Raw genomic sequence first — 21,287 nt, 5'->3', positions numbered from 1 at the left:
TTTTCCCAATATTTAATTACTGTTATTTTATTTAAATAACTTTTTGGCAATAACCCAAAAGTCAGAATTTTAATAGTACTTTAATACATACTAAGAAGAGTAGAAATGTACCTGAAAGGTAATGTTCAATGTTATTTTAAAAGATCAAGTAATTTAAATTGAATTTGTATTATTTTAGGTTTATATTCTATATTTACTATCAAAGTTAGAGTTGAAAGAAGCTGTTAGACTTTCACTCACCCATCTCCCTGGAGTCAGGCTAGAGTAATATTTTTGAAAATGTCCTCTTAAAGATGATTAAGAGTAGGAACTCTCACATCTTTATTTCAATTTTTATACACCAAAAACTTCAGGCAATTTTTCAAAAATATCAGTGCCCATATGCACATGGCACTGGTTAGAGACCAGAAAGGAGGCAAAAATTAGATCACTTCTTATTAAATAACTCTAATTCAAGCACTTATACTTGATATGTTAACTTATGACATCAATGTGAAATTTTATGCTATCAAACTATTCTGCCTTTTCAACTCATTTAGATACATGTTCTCATAGAGACATGAATTTTTCTAAACATGGTGCCTTGACCTCTCTCCCCAGCTTAACTTTTATTGTAAAAATATTACAGGGTAAATTCCCTGTAATGTTATGTTAATACAGTATAACCAAGTATAATTTTCCCTGATCAAACTGATTATTGGAATTTTTAGGGCTCCTGTATTATATGGGTCTTACTGATCAAAGGTTTAGTCACATACCTGGATTATATTTTATGACATTTCTCAGAGCCTCCAAAGCCATTTCTACTCTCGGTAAGCGATCTCCATGTTGCTCTGACTCCACTTTTGCAGCATGTGTGATGGCCATGAATGTGTGCAGGTACTGGGCCTGGGAGCCTATATAATCCAAGAGACTTGCAGCAAATGCTTTTGGAACCTAATCAAAGCAGACAAGTATTTAAAACACATGGATGCCCTAAGAAATAACTCCATAGCAAAAGAAAGAACTTTAAGCTATGAAAGTGAATAAACATGATAAAATTATACATACATACGAATACACCTATGCATTATAGGGGACATGGTAGAGGGCAGGAAACATTATACGGTATTTCTCAACTTCCAGAGATCTGATATACTCCCATTAGTATCTTAGTGTAACAATTCTGAGATTAGAATACCTCCTCCCTTTATCAATCGAAGTAACAGACAGTATGACATAGAACTTCTAAAATTTGGTTATATTTTTATAATTAAAAGTTATATAAAATTTAGAACATAGATTCAAAGGACAATTTTCAAAAGGACTTCACAAGTTTTAACTCATTCTGCTTAATAGCTATTTACATATATATTACTCTGTGGTAAGTGATACACATTATGGCTTAGTAAATTTTTCTTCTAAGAGCAAACTCTAAAACAAAGCCTCACTTCTTTCCTTCTTACAAACAAATCAATCACCAAATCCTCTTTGCCACCTCCTACAAGTCAGTTGCAGTGGCTTGCACCTGTAATCCCAGTTACTTGGGAGGCTGAGATAGAAGGACTGCTTGAGGCCAGGAGTTTGAGACCAGCCTGGGCAAAATAGTGAGACCCCTGTCAATAAATAGAACAAACAAAAAATGAGAGCAAAAACTCCCTGTATGATCCCCAAGCGCTCAGAAGAAGCTCCTCAGTTGTTTCTGGAAGTGATTAGGAATCATCACAAAAGATGATCTGATGTGACTCCAGTCATCTTCTAAAAAAATCTTTATTTCCAACCTATATTTTCTCCTAATACTGGCCAGAGGAAGCCTCAGGTCTGGTGGTCTGATATCCCTTGTGATGAAATGAGCATGTAACTGGCCTTGTATGTCCATGAAGGACTACTGAGTTAAAGGCCACGGCCCAGTGGGATAGCAGTAGGCATAAAATATAAGAAAAAGCTGGGCAAGGAACAACTTCTTATGAACAAACTTCATAAAATTCAGTTCTTCAACAATCAAGATAAAGAGGCTCACAAGCTGTCAGTGGTCACCCCATCACAAGCATTTGGTATTATTTCAGGTATTATATTTCAGTGTAGAGGCACACCTCAGAGATAGTGTGGGTTCAGTTCCAGATCACCAAAATAAAGCATATTTTTTGGTTTTCCAGTGCGTATAAAAGTTATTTTTATATTATACTGTGGTCTACTATTAAGTGTATGATAGTATTATGTCTAAAAAACTATGTGCATACCTTAACTAAAAAATGCTAACAATCATCCAAGCCTTCAGCAAGTCAATCTTTTTGCTGGTGGGAATGTCACCTTGACATTGATAGCTTCTGACTAATCAGGGTGGTGGTTGCCGAAGGTTGGGGTGGCTTCCCAAAGTAAAACAATGAAGTCTGCTCTATCAACTGACTCTTCCTTTCGTGAAAGATTTCTCGGTAACATGTGATCTGTTTGATAACATTTTATCCACAGTACTTCTTTCAAAATTGAAGTCAATCTTCCCAAACCCTGCTGCTGCTTTATTAACTCAGTTTATGTAATATACTAAATCCTTTGTCATTTTAACAATGTTCACAGCATCTTCACAAGATTTCATCTCAAGAACCACTCTTTGCTTAGTCACAAGAAGCAACTCCTTATCTGTTCAAGTTTTATCATGAGATTGTAGCAACTGAGTCACATATTCAGGATCTACTTCTAATTCTAGTTCTCTTGCTAGTTCCAGCCCATGTGCAGTGACTTCCTCCACTGGAATCTTGAGCTTCTCTAAGTCATCCATGATAGCCAGGAACAATTTCTTCCAAACTCCTGTTAATGTTGATATTTTTACCTCCTCCCATGAATTACAAATGCTCTTATGCATCAAGAAAGGTGAATCCTTTCCAGAAGGTTTTCAATTTACTTTGCCCACATCCATTACAGGAATCACTATCTATGGCAGCTATAGCCATATGAAATATATGTCTTAAATAACAAGATGTAAAACTTTAAATTACTCCTTGATCCATGGGCTGCAAAATGGATGTTGTATTAGCAGGCATGAAAATATTAATCTCCTTGTACATCTCCATCAGAGCTCTTGGGTGACCAGATGCATTGTCAGTGAACAGTAGTATTTTGAAAGCTCTTTTTTCCTGAGCAGTAGATCTCCACAGTGGGCTTATGATATAATATGCATAAACAGATGTGTTGTCATTCAGGCTTTGTTTTTCCATTTATAGAGCACAGGCAGAGCAGATTTAGCGTATTTATTTATTTTTTATTTTATTTTATTTTATTTTTTTTTGAGACGGAGTCTCGCTCTGTCGCCCAGGCTGGAGTGCAGTGGCGCAATCTCGGCTCACTGCAAGCTCCGCCTCCCGGGTTCACGCCATTCTCCTGCCTCAGCCTCCCGAGTAGCTGGGACTACAGGCGCCCGCCCCTGCGCCCGGCTAATTTTTTCTATTTTTAGTAGAGACGGGGTTTCACCATGGTCTCGATCTCCTGACCTTGTGATCCGCCCACCTCGGCCTCCCAAAGTGCTGGGATTACAGGCGTGAGCCACCACGCCCGGCCATTTTTTTTTTTTTTAAATAATTTCAACTTTTATTTTAGATACGGGGGTAGGTGCATAGGCTTGTTACCCGGAATACTGAAGTTTGGGGTATGATTTCACCCAGGTACTGACTACAGTATCAACCTTGACCACCCCCTCTTCCCTCTAGTAGTCTCCAGTGTCTATTATAGCCACTTTTATGTCCATAAGTACCCACTATTTAGCCTCCACTTATAAGTGAGAACAGATTTATCAATCTTAAAGTTCCTAGGATCTTCAGAAGGGTAAATGAGCTTCAACATAAAAGTCAGCAGCTGCATCAGCCTCTACCAAGACAGTCAACTTGTCCTTCGAAGCTTTGAAGCCAGACATTGATTGCTCCTCTCTAGCTAAATCCTAGATGGCATGCTCTCCCAATAGAAGGCATTAGAAACTTTAGTGTAGTGACCTTCAATTATCTTAGCTAAGTTTCTGGGTAAGTTGCTGCAGCTTCTCCATCAGCACTTGCTGCTTCACCTTGCACTTTTATGTTATGAAGATAGCTTTTTTCTTTAAACCTCATGAACCAACCCCCCTAGCTTCAAACTTTTCTTCTGCAGCTTCCTTACCCTCTCTCTCAGCCTTCACAAAATTAAAGAGAGTTAGGACCTTGCTCTCAATTAGCCTTTGTCTTATGCAAATGTCGTGGCTGGTTTGATCTTCTATCCAAATCATTAAAACTTTCCATACCTCAGCAATAAGGCTGTTTCAGTTTCTTATCATTCATGTATTCATTGGAGTAGCACTTCTAATTTCCTTCAAGAACTTTTCCTTTGCATTCACAACTTGGCTGTGTGGCACAAGAGGCATAGCTTTCGGCCTATTTCACCTTCTGACAAGCCTTCCTCATCAAGCTTAATCATTTCTAGCTTTTGATTTAAAGTGAGAGACCTGTGACTCTTGTAGGGTTATTAACTGGCCTAATTCCAATATTGTTGACTCAGAATAGGGAGGCCACAGGAGAGGGAGACTGGGAAATGGATGGTTGGTGGAACAATCAGAACACATACAGTTACTGATGAAGTTCACTATTGATGAACTTCACTATCTTATGTAAACAATTAGCAAGAGCAACATCACTGATCACAGATCACCGTAACAGATATGATAAAGTGTGAAACATTGAGAGAATTAGTAAAATGTGACAGAGACATGTAGTGAACACATGCTGCTGGAAAAATGGTGCCAATAGTTGTGCTTGGCACAGGGTTGCCACAAACCTTCAATATGTTTTTCTTTAAAAGAGAAAAGCAACATAGTAAAGAAAGTGCAATAAAATGAAGTGTGCTTCTATACAGTGTGACTACACTAGTAACTTTCAGTAACAGATGATCAAAGGTATCAGATAAAATTAAAAGCAGAGCGCTTACCTCCAGTTGGAAAGTAGGAACTTCATTATACACCCTAACAAAAATCTCCCCTACAATAAGTTCTTTGGCATGATCACTGTAGACAAATTCTGATCCATAAGTTTTGTCACAATCACCCTTTTTAAAAGATGAAAATAGACTGTTAGATGTAAATCTATCCATGTTCAGTTTAATAACTTAACAGATAAGTAACTTGAGAGATCTATGCATTTTCTAGAGAAAAAATGTGGTGTGATACATGTCACAGTACTTAAAATGACTTTGGAATAGGCACACAATTACATTTTTTTATTCCAAATATTACTATTATTAACTCATTTTAAAATTTCAAAGGATCAGAGGTCAGCTAACAAAGGTCTTAGAGCAAGAGATTATAAAGCAAATATGACACTTTATTCTTCTTAATCAACTCAGCAGACATCAGACCTAGTAATATGTAGTACAACAGAGCTGAGAAATGAGCATATTTGGACTGGGTTTTAAAAAGTAATACACTGGGCCGGGCACGATGACTCACGACTGTAATCCCAGCACTTTGGGAGGCTGAGGCAGGCAGATCATGAGGTCAAGAGATCGAGACCATCCTGGCCAATATGGTGAAACCCTGTCTCCACTAAAAATACAAAAATTAGCTGGGCATGGTGGCGCACGCCTGTAGCCCCAGCTACTTGGGAGGCTGAGGCAGAAGAATCACTTGAACCCGGGAGGCGGAGGTTGCAGTGGGCAGAGATCACGCCACTGCATTCCAGCCTGGTGACAGAGTGAGATTGTGTCTCAAAAAAAAAAAAAAAAAAGAAAGAAAAAAGAAGTAATACACTGAACAAAAGTGCTGAAAAACAAAAGAGGAATGGGAGAAAAACAGTCCCAAAGAGGATTAAGAATGAAACCAAAAGGAATTTAGGTTGGACTAAAATAACATGTAAAAGTATACAATAAATTATAAAATGCTAAACAAAGAGATGTTATTATGTCTATTCTGGTAAAAGATAATGTACAGAAGGCCGAGTGTGGCGGCTCACGCCTGTAGTCCCAGACCTTTGGGAGGCCAAGGTGGGCGGATCACCTGAGGTCAGGAGTTCGAGACCAGCCTGACCAACATGGAAAAACCCCATCTCTACTAAAAATACAACATTAGTTGGGCATGGTGGCGCACGCCTGTCATTCCAGCTACTCGGGAGGCTGAGGCAGGGCAGGAGAGTCGCTTGAAACTGGGAGGCGGAGGTTGCAGCAAGCCGAGATTGCGCCATTGCACTCCAGCCTGGGCCAACAAGAAGGAAACTCTGTCTCAAAAAACAAACAAACAAACAAAAACAATGTACAGAAATGTGAGACCTGTTCTCCCTAGCTCTGCAATTCTCAAAAATTTTATCCATAAAGAGTTCTAAGTACTAACATGGAATGAGCTCAAAAACGCTAAATAACAGAGATGTTACAGTAATAGCTACTCTAATTTCCAAAGCCACACACATAATTATCTTCAAAGTCATCAAGATTCAACCATCTAGTGTATGGATTATCCAGGTCTTCTCCTTATTGCCCATCCTACTGCCTTTTTTTTTTTTTTCCATTGCTTAGTAATAGCTTCTCCACTAAAAGGTGGTACGGTAGAAAAAAATGTTCAGTTTTGACACTGGAAAGCAACTTTCACTTACTAGGGAAAAGAGGCTGGAGTGAACAACTAAAATAAGGTTTCTGGGTTAAAAAACTGGTTAAAATAGAAAACAGCTGTATATAAGTGGTAACAATAATAAAAAATCCTGATGTATTACTACATACAACACAATACTCTTCTTAAATGGGCCAAATATTACATGGCAGAAAGCCATACTGACTGACACTAAACTGAGAAATAGTTTTCTGTTCTAATCAACACTGCTGTATTTCCAGAGATTCCATCAGAATAAATTACTCAAGAAATTTATAAACCAATGACATACTTTTTTAATCATGTTTTCTTGTTGGGATTCAAGAAATTCAAGTAATTCTGCTCTTGTAGAATTGTTCCATATCAAATACGGACTTTCTGTGTTGCTGTTAAGCATCTTCAAAATCTAGGAGACAATATTACTGTTTTATGACATTTAGTGAAAAAAATTATCGACATTATCAATTATTAAAATTGTCTATCATATGCCAAACACTAAAATAGTTGCCTATAGTATAATGGACCTCAAAAATAAGTATCTCAATAATTCTAACAAGTTTGCTGATACGACCCACTTTACGGCTGAGAAAAACTAAGGCTGCAAATCATTAAATTATTTGTCCCAGGTCTTACAACTGGTAACTGGTGAAACTGGGATCTGAAACTGAGTCTGACTTCAACATTCTCAAAATCTGCTGTGCCATGGTGAAATTCAGTATTTTTAAAGTATTTAATAAACACATTGTGAATACAAGCTTGAAAAGAATCACAACACAATACCTTTCTATACATGTATTTGAAAACAAAACCTAAGTCTTTAAGAAGCATACCTGTATGAAGGAAAATAAAATTTATGGGGAGAAAGCCAGATTTTCTTGACCACACCCTGATACTGAAGGCTGTGCAGTCGTTCTGCAGGCATAGATTATGGCTGCTTAGGCATCTGGTGTGTTTTTCTATTGTTAAGCTCTCCTCAATTTGAAATGTAAACACAGACATTTCACAATTCCTTAAATGTCTGAATAAAAAGCTTTTATTTTTACAGAGGTCTACTGCTAATAGGAAAACAGAGGAGTATGACCTCCATCTTATACAGACATGCAAGCCTTGTTTTCAAAAGGCTAATTTCTAGTTAAGCATTTTATTAAATAGAGATGGAGCTCATGCCAACATTTAATTTTGAAATGCTACAAAAATTTTTTAGTGGGGATGGCTATAGAAGTTAATCCCGAACTTCTTGTCATTTTTGGAGAGAATGCTTTCAATCAGCAAAATGTATCACATGGTTGAGTGAAAAGTCCAGGAAAATAACTAACATCAAGAGTGGTCCTGGTTGTCTAGTGTTTAGGAAAAATAGTAAAAACAAAAACAAGATTAAAAAACAAAAACAAAAACAAAAAAAACCGGTGGCATCAGCTGGGCGCGGTGGCTCAAGCCTGTAATCCCAGCACTTTGGGAGGCCGAGACGGGTGGATCACGAGGTCAGGAGATCGAGACCATCCTGGCTAACACGGTCAAACCCCGTCTCTACTAAAAAATACAAAAAAACTAGCCGGGTGAGTTGGCGGGCGCCTGTAGTCCCAGCTACTCGGGGGGCTGAGGCAGGAGAATGGCGTAAACTCGGGAGGCGGAGCTTGCAGTGAGCTGAGATCTGGCCACTGCACTCCAGCCTGGGCAACAGAGGGAGACTCCGTCTCAAAAAAAAAAAAAACAAACAGTGGCATCTAGAGCCACTGCCTTTCACACATGGGGACTGAAAAGCATGGCAAGCACTGAAAACTGGACTCAATCACATTGGATTAAAAACAAATAAGCTGTTTAAAAGTTGTAAAATTACTTTGGAAACCTGAGGATTCTGTCACTTACAAAGTAACGGTTCATCATTAGAGGAAACAAAAGAAAAACTGCCTACAATTCTGCCATTCAAAAATAATTAGTTAACATATTGGTACAAATCTATCAATCCATTTATTTTGTTATACCAAAAATAGGATCTAGGGTCTTCATTTAAAATCTTTTAATGTCTTTCAGTACTCTTTTTACAATTAAAGGATAAGAGTAACCTATTTAATGGATTTCTATAGTTTATCTAATTCTTTAATGCTATATTCTTAGATTATTTCTCAATAATCCTTGCAAAAGAAGTTAAAGAGGTTGGGAGATCTATCATGTCATACTGATTTTTGTAATGCATCTATGTATGTACGTAGATACATATACATATACACGTGTATATATGTATTTACTTTCAGGATTTTAACTCTGCATCTGAATAAGCTATGGCTTACAATAAATAGCTTGAAACAGACTCTGGGTCTCCTGTCTCCCAGTAGTCTGCCATTGTGAAATACCATTTCAACTTCACTCTCTTGTCCTGTCCCTTTGTGACTCAAGGTTGGTAAGAATTATGACGGGCTCCACAGCTGAGAAACAAAGTTAATTTGCCCTCGCAAAAACTGGACTTGTAGAACTGACATCATTAGCATCAAGCAATTATAAAGTGAGTTTCTTGCTTGAGAGAACAAATGTGAACGTTCTTAATTTTTAGGTTTCCTAGATCAATATTATTGTATTACTTTACTGCTTAAAGGATCTTGCACTATTCATTAAAACCTAGGCTACCTCTGAAGCACATACCTCAGTCACACTAGCCACAGCAAGTTTTCTAGCAACATAGGGTGTCAGCATGCCAGCTAAGCTTTTCCTTATGGTTGGATTTTCTGGAGTTGCTTGTTCTTCAGCCAAATACCCTCCAAGGCGACTCAGAGCATGGACACTCAGTTTGGCAAGGCTGTTGGCTACCTCCTGTTACAAAAAAATTAAGTTGTTAAAGTAGATCTGTTATCTTACACAGCTACTATAACTTTACCGAATCACACTATATGGAACATATTTAAGGAGTAAAAAGCCAACCAAACAAAAAGGGTACAAGAGTATCTAACATTGATATCAGAAAGTTTACGTGTTGGGGCTTGTTTTTTTATTTATAAGAAGGACTAACTTATACCCAATGCAGTATATCTAACAGACAACAGGAAGAAGCACATTTGGTGGTAATGTGGGAAGGAGGGGATAGGTAGGCAGCCCTGCCTGCTAGAAGCACACATTTACAATATGAGCAATAAATGAGAGCACATAGAAGAGACAAAAAAAATCTATAAAAATCAGATAAGTACTCAAGTATTTAGGGGAGCTAGCCTCAATTGCCTGATGGTAACATTATATTGTCCTGTGTTACACAACCATAATTTTGCAATCATAAAGTTGACTCCGAGTAATTAAGTATTAAATTATGTCCAGCAAATGCCACTGCAAATTCCCTTGCCTTGAATCCTTTCAGCATAAGCAATTACGACTAAAAGTTTTGGGTCTTAAAAAGCTATAAACCTAATTTTCCTGAAAAACAATTTATCTCTGGGGACTCTGGATAGCTGCAGCTTTGCTTTGCATTAGTTTAGCACTAACCTATAGTTTGGGTTCAAATTCAATATTAAAGCAACGTTAAAGTTACCTGCTGGTTTGTTTCTTCACTTTTCTGAATGCCACTCTCTTCTAGTGTGTAGTCATAATTAAACAGAAAACCAAGCAGATACCACAAAATTCCAGCCTGAAATAGGTGTGTCTGTAGCCAGAAATCCACGGCAAAAGAACTGACACATTCTACCCCAAGAGAAGCCACCCGGGGAATACTCTGAGAAAAAAGAATGAGAGAATAAGTTGTTACAGAGTTTAAAAAAACAAACAAACAAACAAAAAACTAAGAGGAACCGGTTATGCGTGTATGTCAAGCTAACTACATTATTTTGTAAAATGTTTACCTCTTCTTATATTTTCAATTCCAATTTAAATCTGAATCCTATATCCTTTAAAGCCTAAAATTAAAAGTGACCTCATAACGAGATACCAGAATTACAACCTTTAAGGCTAGTGTCAGAAGACTTGGGAATAGTTTCCTGTTTCATTTCTTCTATTTTTAATTTTTAAAAATAGTGACATGGCATCAATAGCAACTTACATGCTAGTGATCTTAAATACAACAATAACTTTTGTGCAGTTGTAAAGATTTATGTCAGAGTTTCTATTCTGTAATCAAATACTTCTAAGGACATCAAGTAGATATAGTAGAGGAGATACTTTCATCAGTTCCCTCACTTATTGATACTTTAGTATGAGATCAGCATCTCAATCCTATTTTATTCAAGACAATTCTCACTCTGCCCAGTTATCTAAGACATCTCTCTCTCCCTCCCAGTCAACTATCACATCTACCCACAGTCAACCTCTCTCAGGTCTGGACTGGGAGGAAATAGTAAGTTCTCAGATCTCTAAAGCCTTTCCTACCAAGCAGTGCCTGAACTCTCCAGTTTTCAGGTTTTAATGGCCCCCTCTCTTTTCTTTCTTTCTTTCTTTTTTTTTTTTTGAGACAGGGTCTCAATCTCTTGCCCAGGCTGGAGCGTAGTGGCCCAGGCTAACTCTGAATCACACACCTCAGTCACACTAGCCACAGCAAGTTTTCTAGCAACATAGGGTGTCAGCATGCCAGCTAAACTTCTCCTTATGGTTGAATTTTCTGGAGTTGCTTGTTCTTCAGCCAAATACTCAGCCTCCCAAGTACCTGGGATTACAGGCGCGTACCATCACATCCAGCTGATTTTTGTACTTTTTGTAGACAGGGTTTTGCAGTGTTGGCCAGGCTGGTCTCGAACTCCTGACCTTAAGTGATCTGCCAACCTCGGCCTGCCAAACTGCTGGGATTAGAGGCGTGAGCCACCACACTGGACTAGCCTTTTGCTTTTAATAGACTTATTTATTACGGGCTTCTCTTTTCTCCCTGCCACTCATTCCAATGTTCAGATGGAACCCACTTCCCTTTAGCTATATCAATTTAGTCTTACTCTTTGCAGGCCAGCCTAGAAACAAAGCCTCCATTTACAGCAAGGCTTCTGTGAAAAACACTTTTAGAAAACAATGTGCTTATAAATTAGGAACTGGCTAGTTGACAAAAAGACACTTTGCTGTCTCTATATCTAGAAAGCATTAAAGATTAACTCTACCTTGCCAAAATATAGTACCCGACAGAGATCCTTGATAATGCTAGGCATTTCCGTGATCTTCTCTCGGCATTCTTCAAACTGAGCAGCCACACTATAGCATTTACTTATGTGTCCACACACCTACAGACAACACAACAGAGCAAAAAAACCAGTAGAGTCACATAGGCATTCCTTATTTAACACATTAGAAATCAAACCAGCAGAGATTTGTGAATAATGCTTAATGGTATATACAACGCTCCAAAATTAAATAGAACGTCTTTACTAGATCACTAGTCTTTCTCATCAAGATCTATAAATGCTGGGGTAGTTGGCAAACCACAGCCACTACAACCCATGGGCCAAACTGACCATGGTCTTCGTACTACCAAAGAGCTAAGAATGGTTTTTAGATTTTTCAAGGGCTGTAAAAAAGTCACAAAAGAAAACGTAACAGAGACTGTATGAAGCCTGAAACACTCATATATTTACTCCCTGGACCTTTATTTTAAAAGTTTGTTGGCCTCTGGATTAAGGTATTTTTGTATAGTTTACTAACATAGCAGAATATCACAATTTTATTTACACAATGGACTTCAAAATAGAGGATGAAACTCAACAGCCAGTACTCGTTTTATATTCTGAATTTTGCTGGCATAAGCAAAAGGCCAAATAAAAAGACACGTTCTACAAAGCTCTTAATGAACTCCTGATGAATTTCCTATCTTATAACCTTAAATGTTAAGCCAGTTAAAATACTAGGGATAGGAGAATGAGGGATGGAAGATATGTGAAACAAGAATGGCATAAAGCTGGCTAATGGAAACATACAGGTTCAATAAACTCTTCTCTAGAAAGAAAACTTAAGCCAACAGATCACAAGTGCTTTAGTGCAGTTGATACACAGATCAGCAGCATCAATGACACTTGGAAACTTGTTATAAAAACATACTCTCAGGCCACCACCCTAGACCCACTAAATCAGAAACTTGGGGTGGGGTGGAGCTCTGCAACCCACAGTTGAAATAGCCCTCCACTTGATTCTCATATATGTTAAAATCTGAAACACTGATCTAGTGCAATTTTCTTGGAACCACAGGTTTTAGCCTCACCTGTACTGACATGTCACTTGGTTTACTAGAACGAGTCAAGACAGCCACACAGCGACTAAATGCCTCCTGTAACACCTGCAGAGGAAGAAGTCAGCTGTTAACTCTCCATTTTGACTTCAAGTCTGAAAGGCCTTTTCTAGCAGTAATAAAATATAAATAACCCTTTAATGTTAAATATTTGATACATAAATGTTTGATCAACATTTGCTAAATAAATAGTAAACAAAAGACTCCTAAAAGTTTCTTTTTACGCATTTCTAATAAGCTACTTTGTAAACAATATTACCATTATCAGTTTTGAACCCAACACTTTCCAACACACATTATGAAATAAAGCTCCACTTCTATCTTTAATTTGGTATGAGAATAAAGAAAATATTGTGTTATCTGCTGAAATAAACTAAAGAATCTGCATTTGTACTTGCTAAATTCTTCACTGCCAAGAGTCATATAATGTGTGTAAACTGGCTTAAAAAGCACAAAGGTCACTCCGTATTACCTCTAGTCCATTCTCTCTTCTGAGCTCTTCAGCATTGAGGGCTGAACAGTTGACAGTATGGAAAGCTAGCTCTGTAGCCGCAGGCAACAATGGTGATTCTTTTGAGAAAAGGAGGTCATCTGAAGTTTCCATTGTTATAGTCCGAATAAGCATGGGGTATCCTGCATATTTATAAGGCTGTAAATCTGAAATAACCAATGTTAGTGTTAGAAAAATGAAACAAAATTAATTATGTTGTGGTTTCAATTTTGATACCATGTTCAATTATGTTGCCTTAAAAAAATAAAAATGGGGCCGGGCGCGGAGGCTCACACCTGTAATCCCAGCACTTTTGGAGACCGAGGCGGGCAGATCACAATGTCAGGAGATTGAGACCAACCTGGCTAACACAGGGAAACCCCGTTTCTACTAAAAATACGAAAACGTTAGCCGGGCGTGGTGGCGGGTGCCTGTAGTCCCAGCTACTCAGGAGGCTGAGGCAGGAGAAAGGCGTGAACCCGGGAGGCAGTGCTTGCAGTGAGTGGAGATCTCGCCACTGCACTCCAGCCTGGGCGACACAGCGACACTCCGTCTCAAAAAAAAAAAAAGATAAAATATTTTATCTTAACATCTTAAATGTCTCCTCATTCCAGTTGATAAAAAAGAAATTAAACCTACTATAAAATCCCTTGGATCTTTCCTTTCTAGTAAACTTAGTTATTTTTCTAAAATGTGTCCACTAGAAAAATAACATTTTCTGGTAAATTAACTGCCCTTGGTGTATAGTTTTGATCCTTTGCTGAATACCTACTTTCTATGCTGATTTTTGTAACTTTTCACCTCATCATAGACTGCAAGGTACAGCAAATGCACCAGAAATTCTATTAATATTATATGCACATCTTTATAAAGAAAAAAGATTGAAGATATTTAAATGACAGTGAATATTTTGTATTAAGTTTTCTGGATAACAAGTGCTCTTTTCTATTTTACCAGTTATCTTAAATTTTTACCAGTATTTTCTTCAATTTGAAAACACTGAATACAATTTCTTACTAGAAGTACAAAACAGAAAGTTAATTTTTAAACTACATTTAGTTAAATCTATGATTTAATAACCAAATTTAAAAGTGAAAGCTAGTAAACCAACATGCCTAATTACTCCTTTCTTTCCATATTCTTTTTTCAATCTAACCTATTAGGCAGAGAGATGCAAATTAATTGGCTGTGACTTTAAAAGTATCTCCGTAATTCCAAATTGAAATCAGCATAAATCTTATTGACTTTTGAAGCTGACCAATAATCTGCCTTAAAACTCATTTCTAAACTGGCTTTTTAAAAAAAGGTCCCTTGGAACAGGTCCTAATTTTCCTAAAAAAAAAAAAAAAAAAAGTGACACATACATGGTAAGAAAGAACAGTGAATAACTAAGTCCTGTCGGATCAGGACCTCCACCTCAGAGCTTCTTGGGTATAACCTCACCTTGGGAAAAGTTAAAGATGACCTTGTTAACAGAGAAACCAGTATGGGCCATAATTGTATCTTGTGGCTAATAATTTAGTTATCAGCATTAAAAGACAACCAAGGGTTTTGAAAAAGGTTTCTAAACTCATTCCGATTAGTGGTAAATGCTATATAACTAAAATGTATTATAAACTTATTGTTAAACTCATGTAAAAGTAAATCAACTAATCAGTGCTCTCTAATAATCCAACTGCTAGATCCTCAGGCTGTCCCCTCAAATACTTAAACTGCACCCCCATCTCTTGTCTTTAGTTACCCAACACTCTTCATGCTTATCTCAAATCCCCACAGTCCTCTTCCTTCTCTCCCAACATCCCATTGCAAATGGCTCTCCCACTTTGTGCTGTAAATCAAGTTCAGTTCCCAAGCCAATGGGCATCTGCTATATTGAACCCAACCCCTCATCACCAACAAAGGGGGACGTTTTGAACGTACTCTTGGCTTTCTGGACTGCTACTGTTAGGGCTACTGCAAATGGCCCCACAAACACTGGATAATCCTATAATCTGAAATCATACCTATTTTATCTATACCAGTGTTCTTCAAACTGTCCCACAGGACTAGAGGGTCCTGAGAGCTACAATAGGAAATAGAACATATGAGAAGTACATCATCATTTGAAGTTTCTACTGCTTTTAAAAAACCTGAATGCTCTTGGTGTTTTTAACCTTCAGAGGCTTTTAAAGTTATGATAGGCTTTCATTTGTCATTTAAGAAAAACATGAAATGATCTTTAAATTCCAGATTCCATTCTAGATCTCATTTAATACGTTTGCTACTAAATGGCTAAACACAAAAACTAACCAAATAACTGCACAGAACGAAGATGTCAGAAATGCAAAATACTGAAAAACATAGGTATGAAGGGGAAGATATAAAACAAATATTTTGGGCCTTTCTTTAGAAAACTACATTTTCCTTTATTTAAAACACAATTCCAAGAGTCTTTTGAAACAATAATTCTAAATCTATTAAAATATGCTGTAGAAACAGGTAATATGGTATAGGGTTAGCTGTGATAGGGTTAGCTGGAGGATAAATTAAAATCTGAGAACAGACATCTTACCTTCTTTATGACGGTTGAAGAGGATGCTCTGTGTTTTTAGAATTAAAATTATATTCTCTGGATCTGGTCCATCCACTATTTTTGCTGATTTGGTACATAAAAATTCATACGCTTTATTTACTTTTTCAAACATGTCCTATATGTAACCAAAGATAATTTAATGTTAATTTGGAACGTCCCAAAAGTCAACTTAAACAAGATACATGGTTTGTATTTTATCAGTAACTTCAGCTATTATTTTATTATTTATATTAAGGAATTCATTCCAACTGTAATCTAGCTGGTATACTGTTAAGGTGAAACGTTGTTTCAAATAGTTGTCTAATGATCACAGTACCATTTACTGAAAAATTCTTCAAATAAGAATATTAAATGTATCCTTAAACACATCACGTTAAACTCATACAACTAGAGACAGATTGCATCTATATAACAAAAATTATGAGCTACTATTAAGCACTGTGCTAAATGCCATAATCTCATTTAATCCTCAAACAGCCATGTAAACTGTGTACTATTATTATCCTCATTTTTTTACATGAGGATGCTGCAACTTAGATGTAATAACTTGCTTAAGGACACAAAATTAATTGGTGGCAGAGCTAAGAGGTACAGCCAGGTCGGCCTCCTAACTCCATGCTCTTAAACTGTTACACTGTATGTTTGGTTGATCTATATGTTGATTCTTGTGTGAGTATCATATTGTTTTACTATTGTAGCTTTATGAAGTGTTATAATATCTGGTAAGTTAAGTCTAGCAATTTAAAACAGATTTCAAAATTTCTTCCTTTCTTATTTTTTCTCCTAGATGAATTTGAATTAATATGAGGTTCTCAAAAAACCCCCTAGGGTTTTGATTAAAAATACCTTAAACATATAAAAGTCAGATCTTTTCAATGTCACATCTTCTCATTCAGGAATACTGTCTCTGTTTTTTTTTTCCAGTGAAAACCAGACCTTGAACCCAGTGGAAATTATTCCAAGTTTCTAGCAACAGAGTCCTGGTTTTGGTGGTTCTTATGTGATTTCATCTTTTATCAAACTTCATGGGATGAGGCGGTGACATCAGGGAATAATGATTTAAAATCTGAACCAAATTTTCTATTTTTTCAGTTAGAGTGATATGAAATTGGATGTCATTGGAAAAAATTACATAAATTGCCCAAAGCAATCTGAATAGCAATGGTATCACCTACAACCTACAAATAAATTAAGTTCCCCTGCATTCCTTATTTTCAATTATTCTTATGATTGCCCATTAGAGTTAATTCTCAAACAGACATGGATAAGGAGACACAATAAAACCTGTAAGTTACTAGTCATAAAGGCCACTCTTCTGGTAAACTGAGGGAGCATCATCCATGCAGAAGCTATGGGCATGTGGTTAGAAGTTTATTAAACATACACTGGGTATGTATTATGAGGCAGGTACTGGCACAGAAGGTAATATACTTTCTCCTACTAAATAATAGTAGAGCAAGAGGAAGTCAGCCCAATGCCCTAATTCCAACAGCAGTACATACCCTCCCTTCTGGATTCTTATCAGGGTGGTACTTTTGTGCAAGTCTGAAGTAAGCTTTCCTAATCTTGCTCTCATCATGCCTGTTAAACAGGAAAATTGTTTTATGAGTATAGTAAGGCACAAGAAAAAATGTTTACAAAACCATCTAAAATATTTTAAGAATATTACTTGTATCAAAAATTGTATATGATTATATATTAGTCCTCAAATTAAACCCAGGAAGAATTAAGTTTTTTTTATATGTATTTTTTTACATGCTATCTTTACAGGTGAAAGATAAAACCTAAAAGTTCCCTACGGATTCACTTTAAATTATGAAATTATACTTGAGTTGGAAGAACTACAAAATATATTGTTAAAAATCCACTAACTTGTCAAAATGTCCAAAATGCCAATTTCAAATTCTATAATTCTAAGTTATTATATCAGTCTTGACAAAATGTACAGTTTTAGTCTATACTTAAGTTTTCAAACAATTTTTCCGTAACATACCTAGTCTACATAAAACTTCACTGATAAGACAAATCTGCATTCTTTCATAATCTGTCATTTGGTGTCCTAGGTATATTGCTATCAAATCTCTTCCACATGCGTAACACAAATTACAAAAGGAAGGGAAAAAATGAATATGTGAATGGCAACTGTGTGTCAGATATGGTGCTAGGTACTCAACATACATTTTTCCAATTAATAGAGAAATGAATGTACCAGCAAGAGGAGGACACAATTTGGCTAATAAGTTTGCAATAAACCAAAGTCACACAGATATAGTTCCATATGGTTATTCCCAAGGTGTACATATCAAAATACAGGCAAAAGATTTTAATATGATTGATTTAAATATAACTTAGTCTTTGATACTGATACTTTAAGGTGGGACAGACATTTGCTACTGTACTGAAAACAACTCACGGTCCCTGTCCTTGAGGCAGATTAAGCACTTCATAAGCATCATCTATTGACATCATAGGTGGCTTCTTCTCTACTTCTTTCTTCCAGGCGTCAAGAGTATCTTTTAGTAGCTTAACCTTAAAGACAAAAGATTAAAATTTATATCAAAGTAAAACTATTTCAGAGTCTAATTTTTAAGTTATAGAATCATTGTGCTGTATTTATTTAAATGGATACTTTTAGCTGTCCAATTAACAGCTTTCTGAAATACAAATAACCAAAATCACCTGAGCACTGCTATATAGTTGGGCAGAGCAAGGTATTTGTCACAAGGCGATATTCCTCTATTTAAAAAATTTTTTAAATTCTCTGCCAATTTGTGTTATATATTAGGCTTCAAAGTAAACCCAGGAAGAATTAAGATTTTTTTTTTTACATGTTATCTTTATGGGTGAAAGATAAAACCTGAAAGTTTTAATGTTTAAAGTGTCCAGAAACCATGAAAGACATCAAAATTAGATAATACACTGTAGGAAGAAAGCAAGCAGTATATTGTGGTGTGCTTCTCAAGGTGATCTAACATAATTATAGGTATGCTAGCATTCAAACAAATGTAAAGGATAGAGAACACAAGGGAATCTGGTTAGCAAATGGGAAAAAAAGATCTAATATTTATTGCCTGCCTACAAGCCAAGGAGCTAGGTACTTTACAGACTATCAAATTTAATTCTTGTCTAAAATTTCATCAATAAATAAAAACACTGAGATTCTAAGAGCTAGCTGCATGTTTCCCAGTTCAGTGGTAGAGCTGGATTAAAACCTAGGTCTGACTAAAAAGCCCGTATCTAGTATCTCACGTTGAATCCTGAATAAGTACCCGAGTCTACCTGCGTTTTTTTGGTCACTGCATTGTAAAGAGGCGGTGACTTGCAGTACAAATGGTGATTATTCTGAAATCTTTTAGATGGTATTAACGGTGTAAGTTCCACCACGGTAACAGAACAACATGGGCACAGGTGCCCACAGATACACAAAGACTCAGGTTAGAGGGGTCCCAAGGGCACTCTGGACCGGTCAACAGTGCATACTGTTTTATAATTGAGCAGGTCACACTCATTGCCTCTTATGCGTGCCAGGAATTATGCTTATGTGAATTCTTAATAATCTTCACAAACACCACCAGATAGCTGCTAGTATTACCAATATTTTAGAGATGAGAACTGAGGTTTAGACAAATAAGCAATGTACTGAATATTAAATAGAGTTTGTTTTTTTTTTTTTTTTTTGAGATGGAGTCTCACTCTGTCGCCCAGGCTGGAGTGCAGTGGCGCCATCTCCGCTCACTGCAAGCTCCACCTCCTGGGTTCACACCATTCTCCTGCCTCAGCCTCCCGAGTAGCTGGGACTACAGGCGCCTGCCACCACACCCGGCTAATTTTTTGTATTTTCGGTAGAGAGGGGGTTTCACCGTATTAGCCAGGATGGTCTCGATCTCCTGACCTCGTGATCCGCCCGCCTTGGCCTCCCAAAGTGCTGGGATTACAAGCGTGAGCCACCGCACCCGGCCATTAAGTAGAGTTATTAAATATTAATGGCCCAGCTGAAACTCAATCCCAGACTGGCTAACTCCACCATCTGTGAGCTTAATCAACCTGCAATAAAGACAAGCTTCCACCAAGCTATTCTAGTATGTCATACTATATACATATAATTATGTTATCTGCATGAAGTTTGTTTTGTCTTTGTCACAAAAGACAAAGATTGCAATATTCTTAATACTCCCTTAAAAAATTATCTTTCAACGTGAGATCTACCCAAATATAACGAACTATACTCAGAGTCGCACAGTGCTTAGTGCTTAAGAAGGAATACTTAAGAAAGCTATTCTCCTTCTTACTGCAGGAGGACAAAATACCCAGAAGTGTTTAGAGGCCTTTTTTTGTGGCTTAAGGTGGCACAAATTAAACTGCTGACTTACCGGGTCTTTAATTGGCCAATCTGGAAATCGGACTGTATCACACAGTTGTTTGAGGTAATAAATATTACAAAACAGTTCATTTTCTAGTTGTGGATAGTTGATCACAGGAATGGGACAATACTGATAAAGTGCTCTTGTGTTACTCTGAAGGCGAGGTGTGAAATCAGCGAGATGGGCAGCAATCTTCTCTATCATGAGGCGCCTACAATCATAAAAACCTCCAGTCAAGCTTTATGAAGAGATTATTTTAAAGAGAAGGTTAAGATACATAATCATGCAAGATAGTTATATGAATCATCTATAGAATAATTCAGTTACTATCCTAAAATGAGAGCTTTTAAATATGTTACTTTGGGCATTTAATTGTATAAACATGGAAAAAACTTATCTATGATACTTATCTGTAAAGAAGATCATAGAGAAAAGGGCTGATACTCTCAGTTCTTCCTATTAAAAAATCAGCCATTAGAAGGGCAAATGGTACGCATCTGAATGCATGAGGGTGTAGCTAGGAAACTCAAACTTGCTATTATCCAAAGAAGCTCACTAGATGGCATGTATTTCAACAAACTTACTGTAGTCTAGGATCTGGCCTCAGATAAGCAGAAACTTATCAGCACAAAGAGCAATCCGTCTTTTAGATAGGGCCTTATATTAGCCAATCTCAGGAGAAAAATATTACACAGAAGAACTGTGTTGGTAATTTATTAATATTGTTACATATTTTTTCTCAATGAAAAATATGACTGCCATACAGAATATATTCACATTGGTGGCTAACACATGACAAGCCCATAGGACAACAAGTCAAATGATGATAAGCAGGTGGCATGGAGTGTGTGCAGTCTGACGAGGATCAGTGATTGACACAGAAGATCTAATGCCATCCAGCTAGGGGAATTGAGGGGTTCTCCAAAAAGAGACAACCTTGACACTGGAACTATGAAGTGTCAAGCCTTGTCTGAACAGAAACTGGCTGGGCATTGTCATCTGCTTCTGAAACTTTCCTTTTTCTGTGTTTCCACAGGTTTTTCCCAGAGCATTCCCCCGCCAATAAAGACATACCTTAGGAATGCTAACCTCCAGATTAAGGACAAAAAGGTGTTGGGGTAAGGGAG

At 37.0% G+C, this 21,287-nt stretch overlaps 1 protein-coding gene across 2 annotated transcripts in view; it reads right to left on the bottom strand.

Moving 5' to 3' along the window:
• The window catches only part of DNAJC13 (DnaJ heat shock protein family (Hsp40) member C13), a 121,089-nt gene that overhangs the window by 26,712 nt on the left and 73,090 nt on the right, over positions 1–21,287 (bottom strand). For both annotated transcript variants that reach the window (XR_010584932.1, XM_005545771.4), the window contains exons 33-44: positions 20,170–20,371; positions 18,213–18,328; positions 17,302–17,380; positions 15,779–15,914; positions 13,210–13,394; positions 12,711–12,785; positions 11,620–11,739; positions 10,077–10,256; positions 9,203–9,370; positions 6,858–6,971; positions 4,921–5,037; positions 759–936 (exon numbers count right to left, since the gene is read on the bottom strand). Coding sequence is in view for 1 of the 2 variants with exons in the window: in XM_005545771.4 (XP_005545828.1) it covers positions 759–936; positions 4,921–5,037; positions 6,858–6,971; positions 9,203–9,370; positions 10,077–10,256; positions 11,620–11,739; positions 12,711–12,785; positions 13,210–13,394; positions 15,779–15,914; positions 17,302–17,380; positions 18,213–18,328; positions 20,170–20,371 (1,670 nt within the window). In the remaining variant the exon portion in view is untranslated. The remainder of the gene's footprint in view (positions 1–758; positions 937–4,920; positions 5,038–6,857; positions 6,972–9,202; positions 9,371–10,076; positions 10,257–11,619; positions 11,740–12,710; positions 12,786–13,209; positions 13,395–15,778; positions 15,915–17,301; positions 17,381–18,212; positions 18,329–20,169; positions 20,372–21,287) is intronic.

Source organism: Macaca fascicularis, chromosome 2 (assembly GCF_037993035.2).
Source record: "Macaca fascicularis isolate 582-1 chromosome 2, T2T-MFA8v1.1".
NCBI classification, from domain to species: domain Eukaryota; kingdom Metazoa; phylum Chordata; class Mammalia; order Primates; family Cercopithecidae; genus Macaca; species Macaca fascicularis.
Note: the sequence above shows the minus strand (reverse complement) of the source record. Positions and strands in the feature narration are given on the sequence as shown.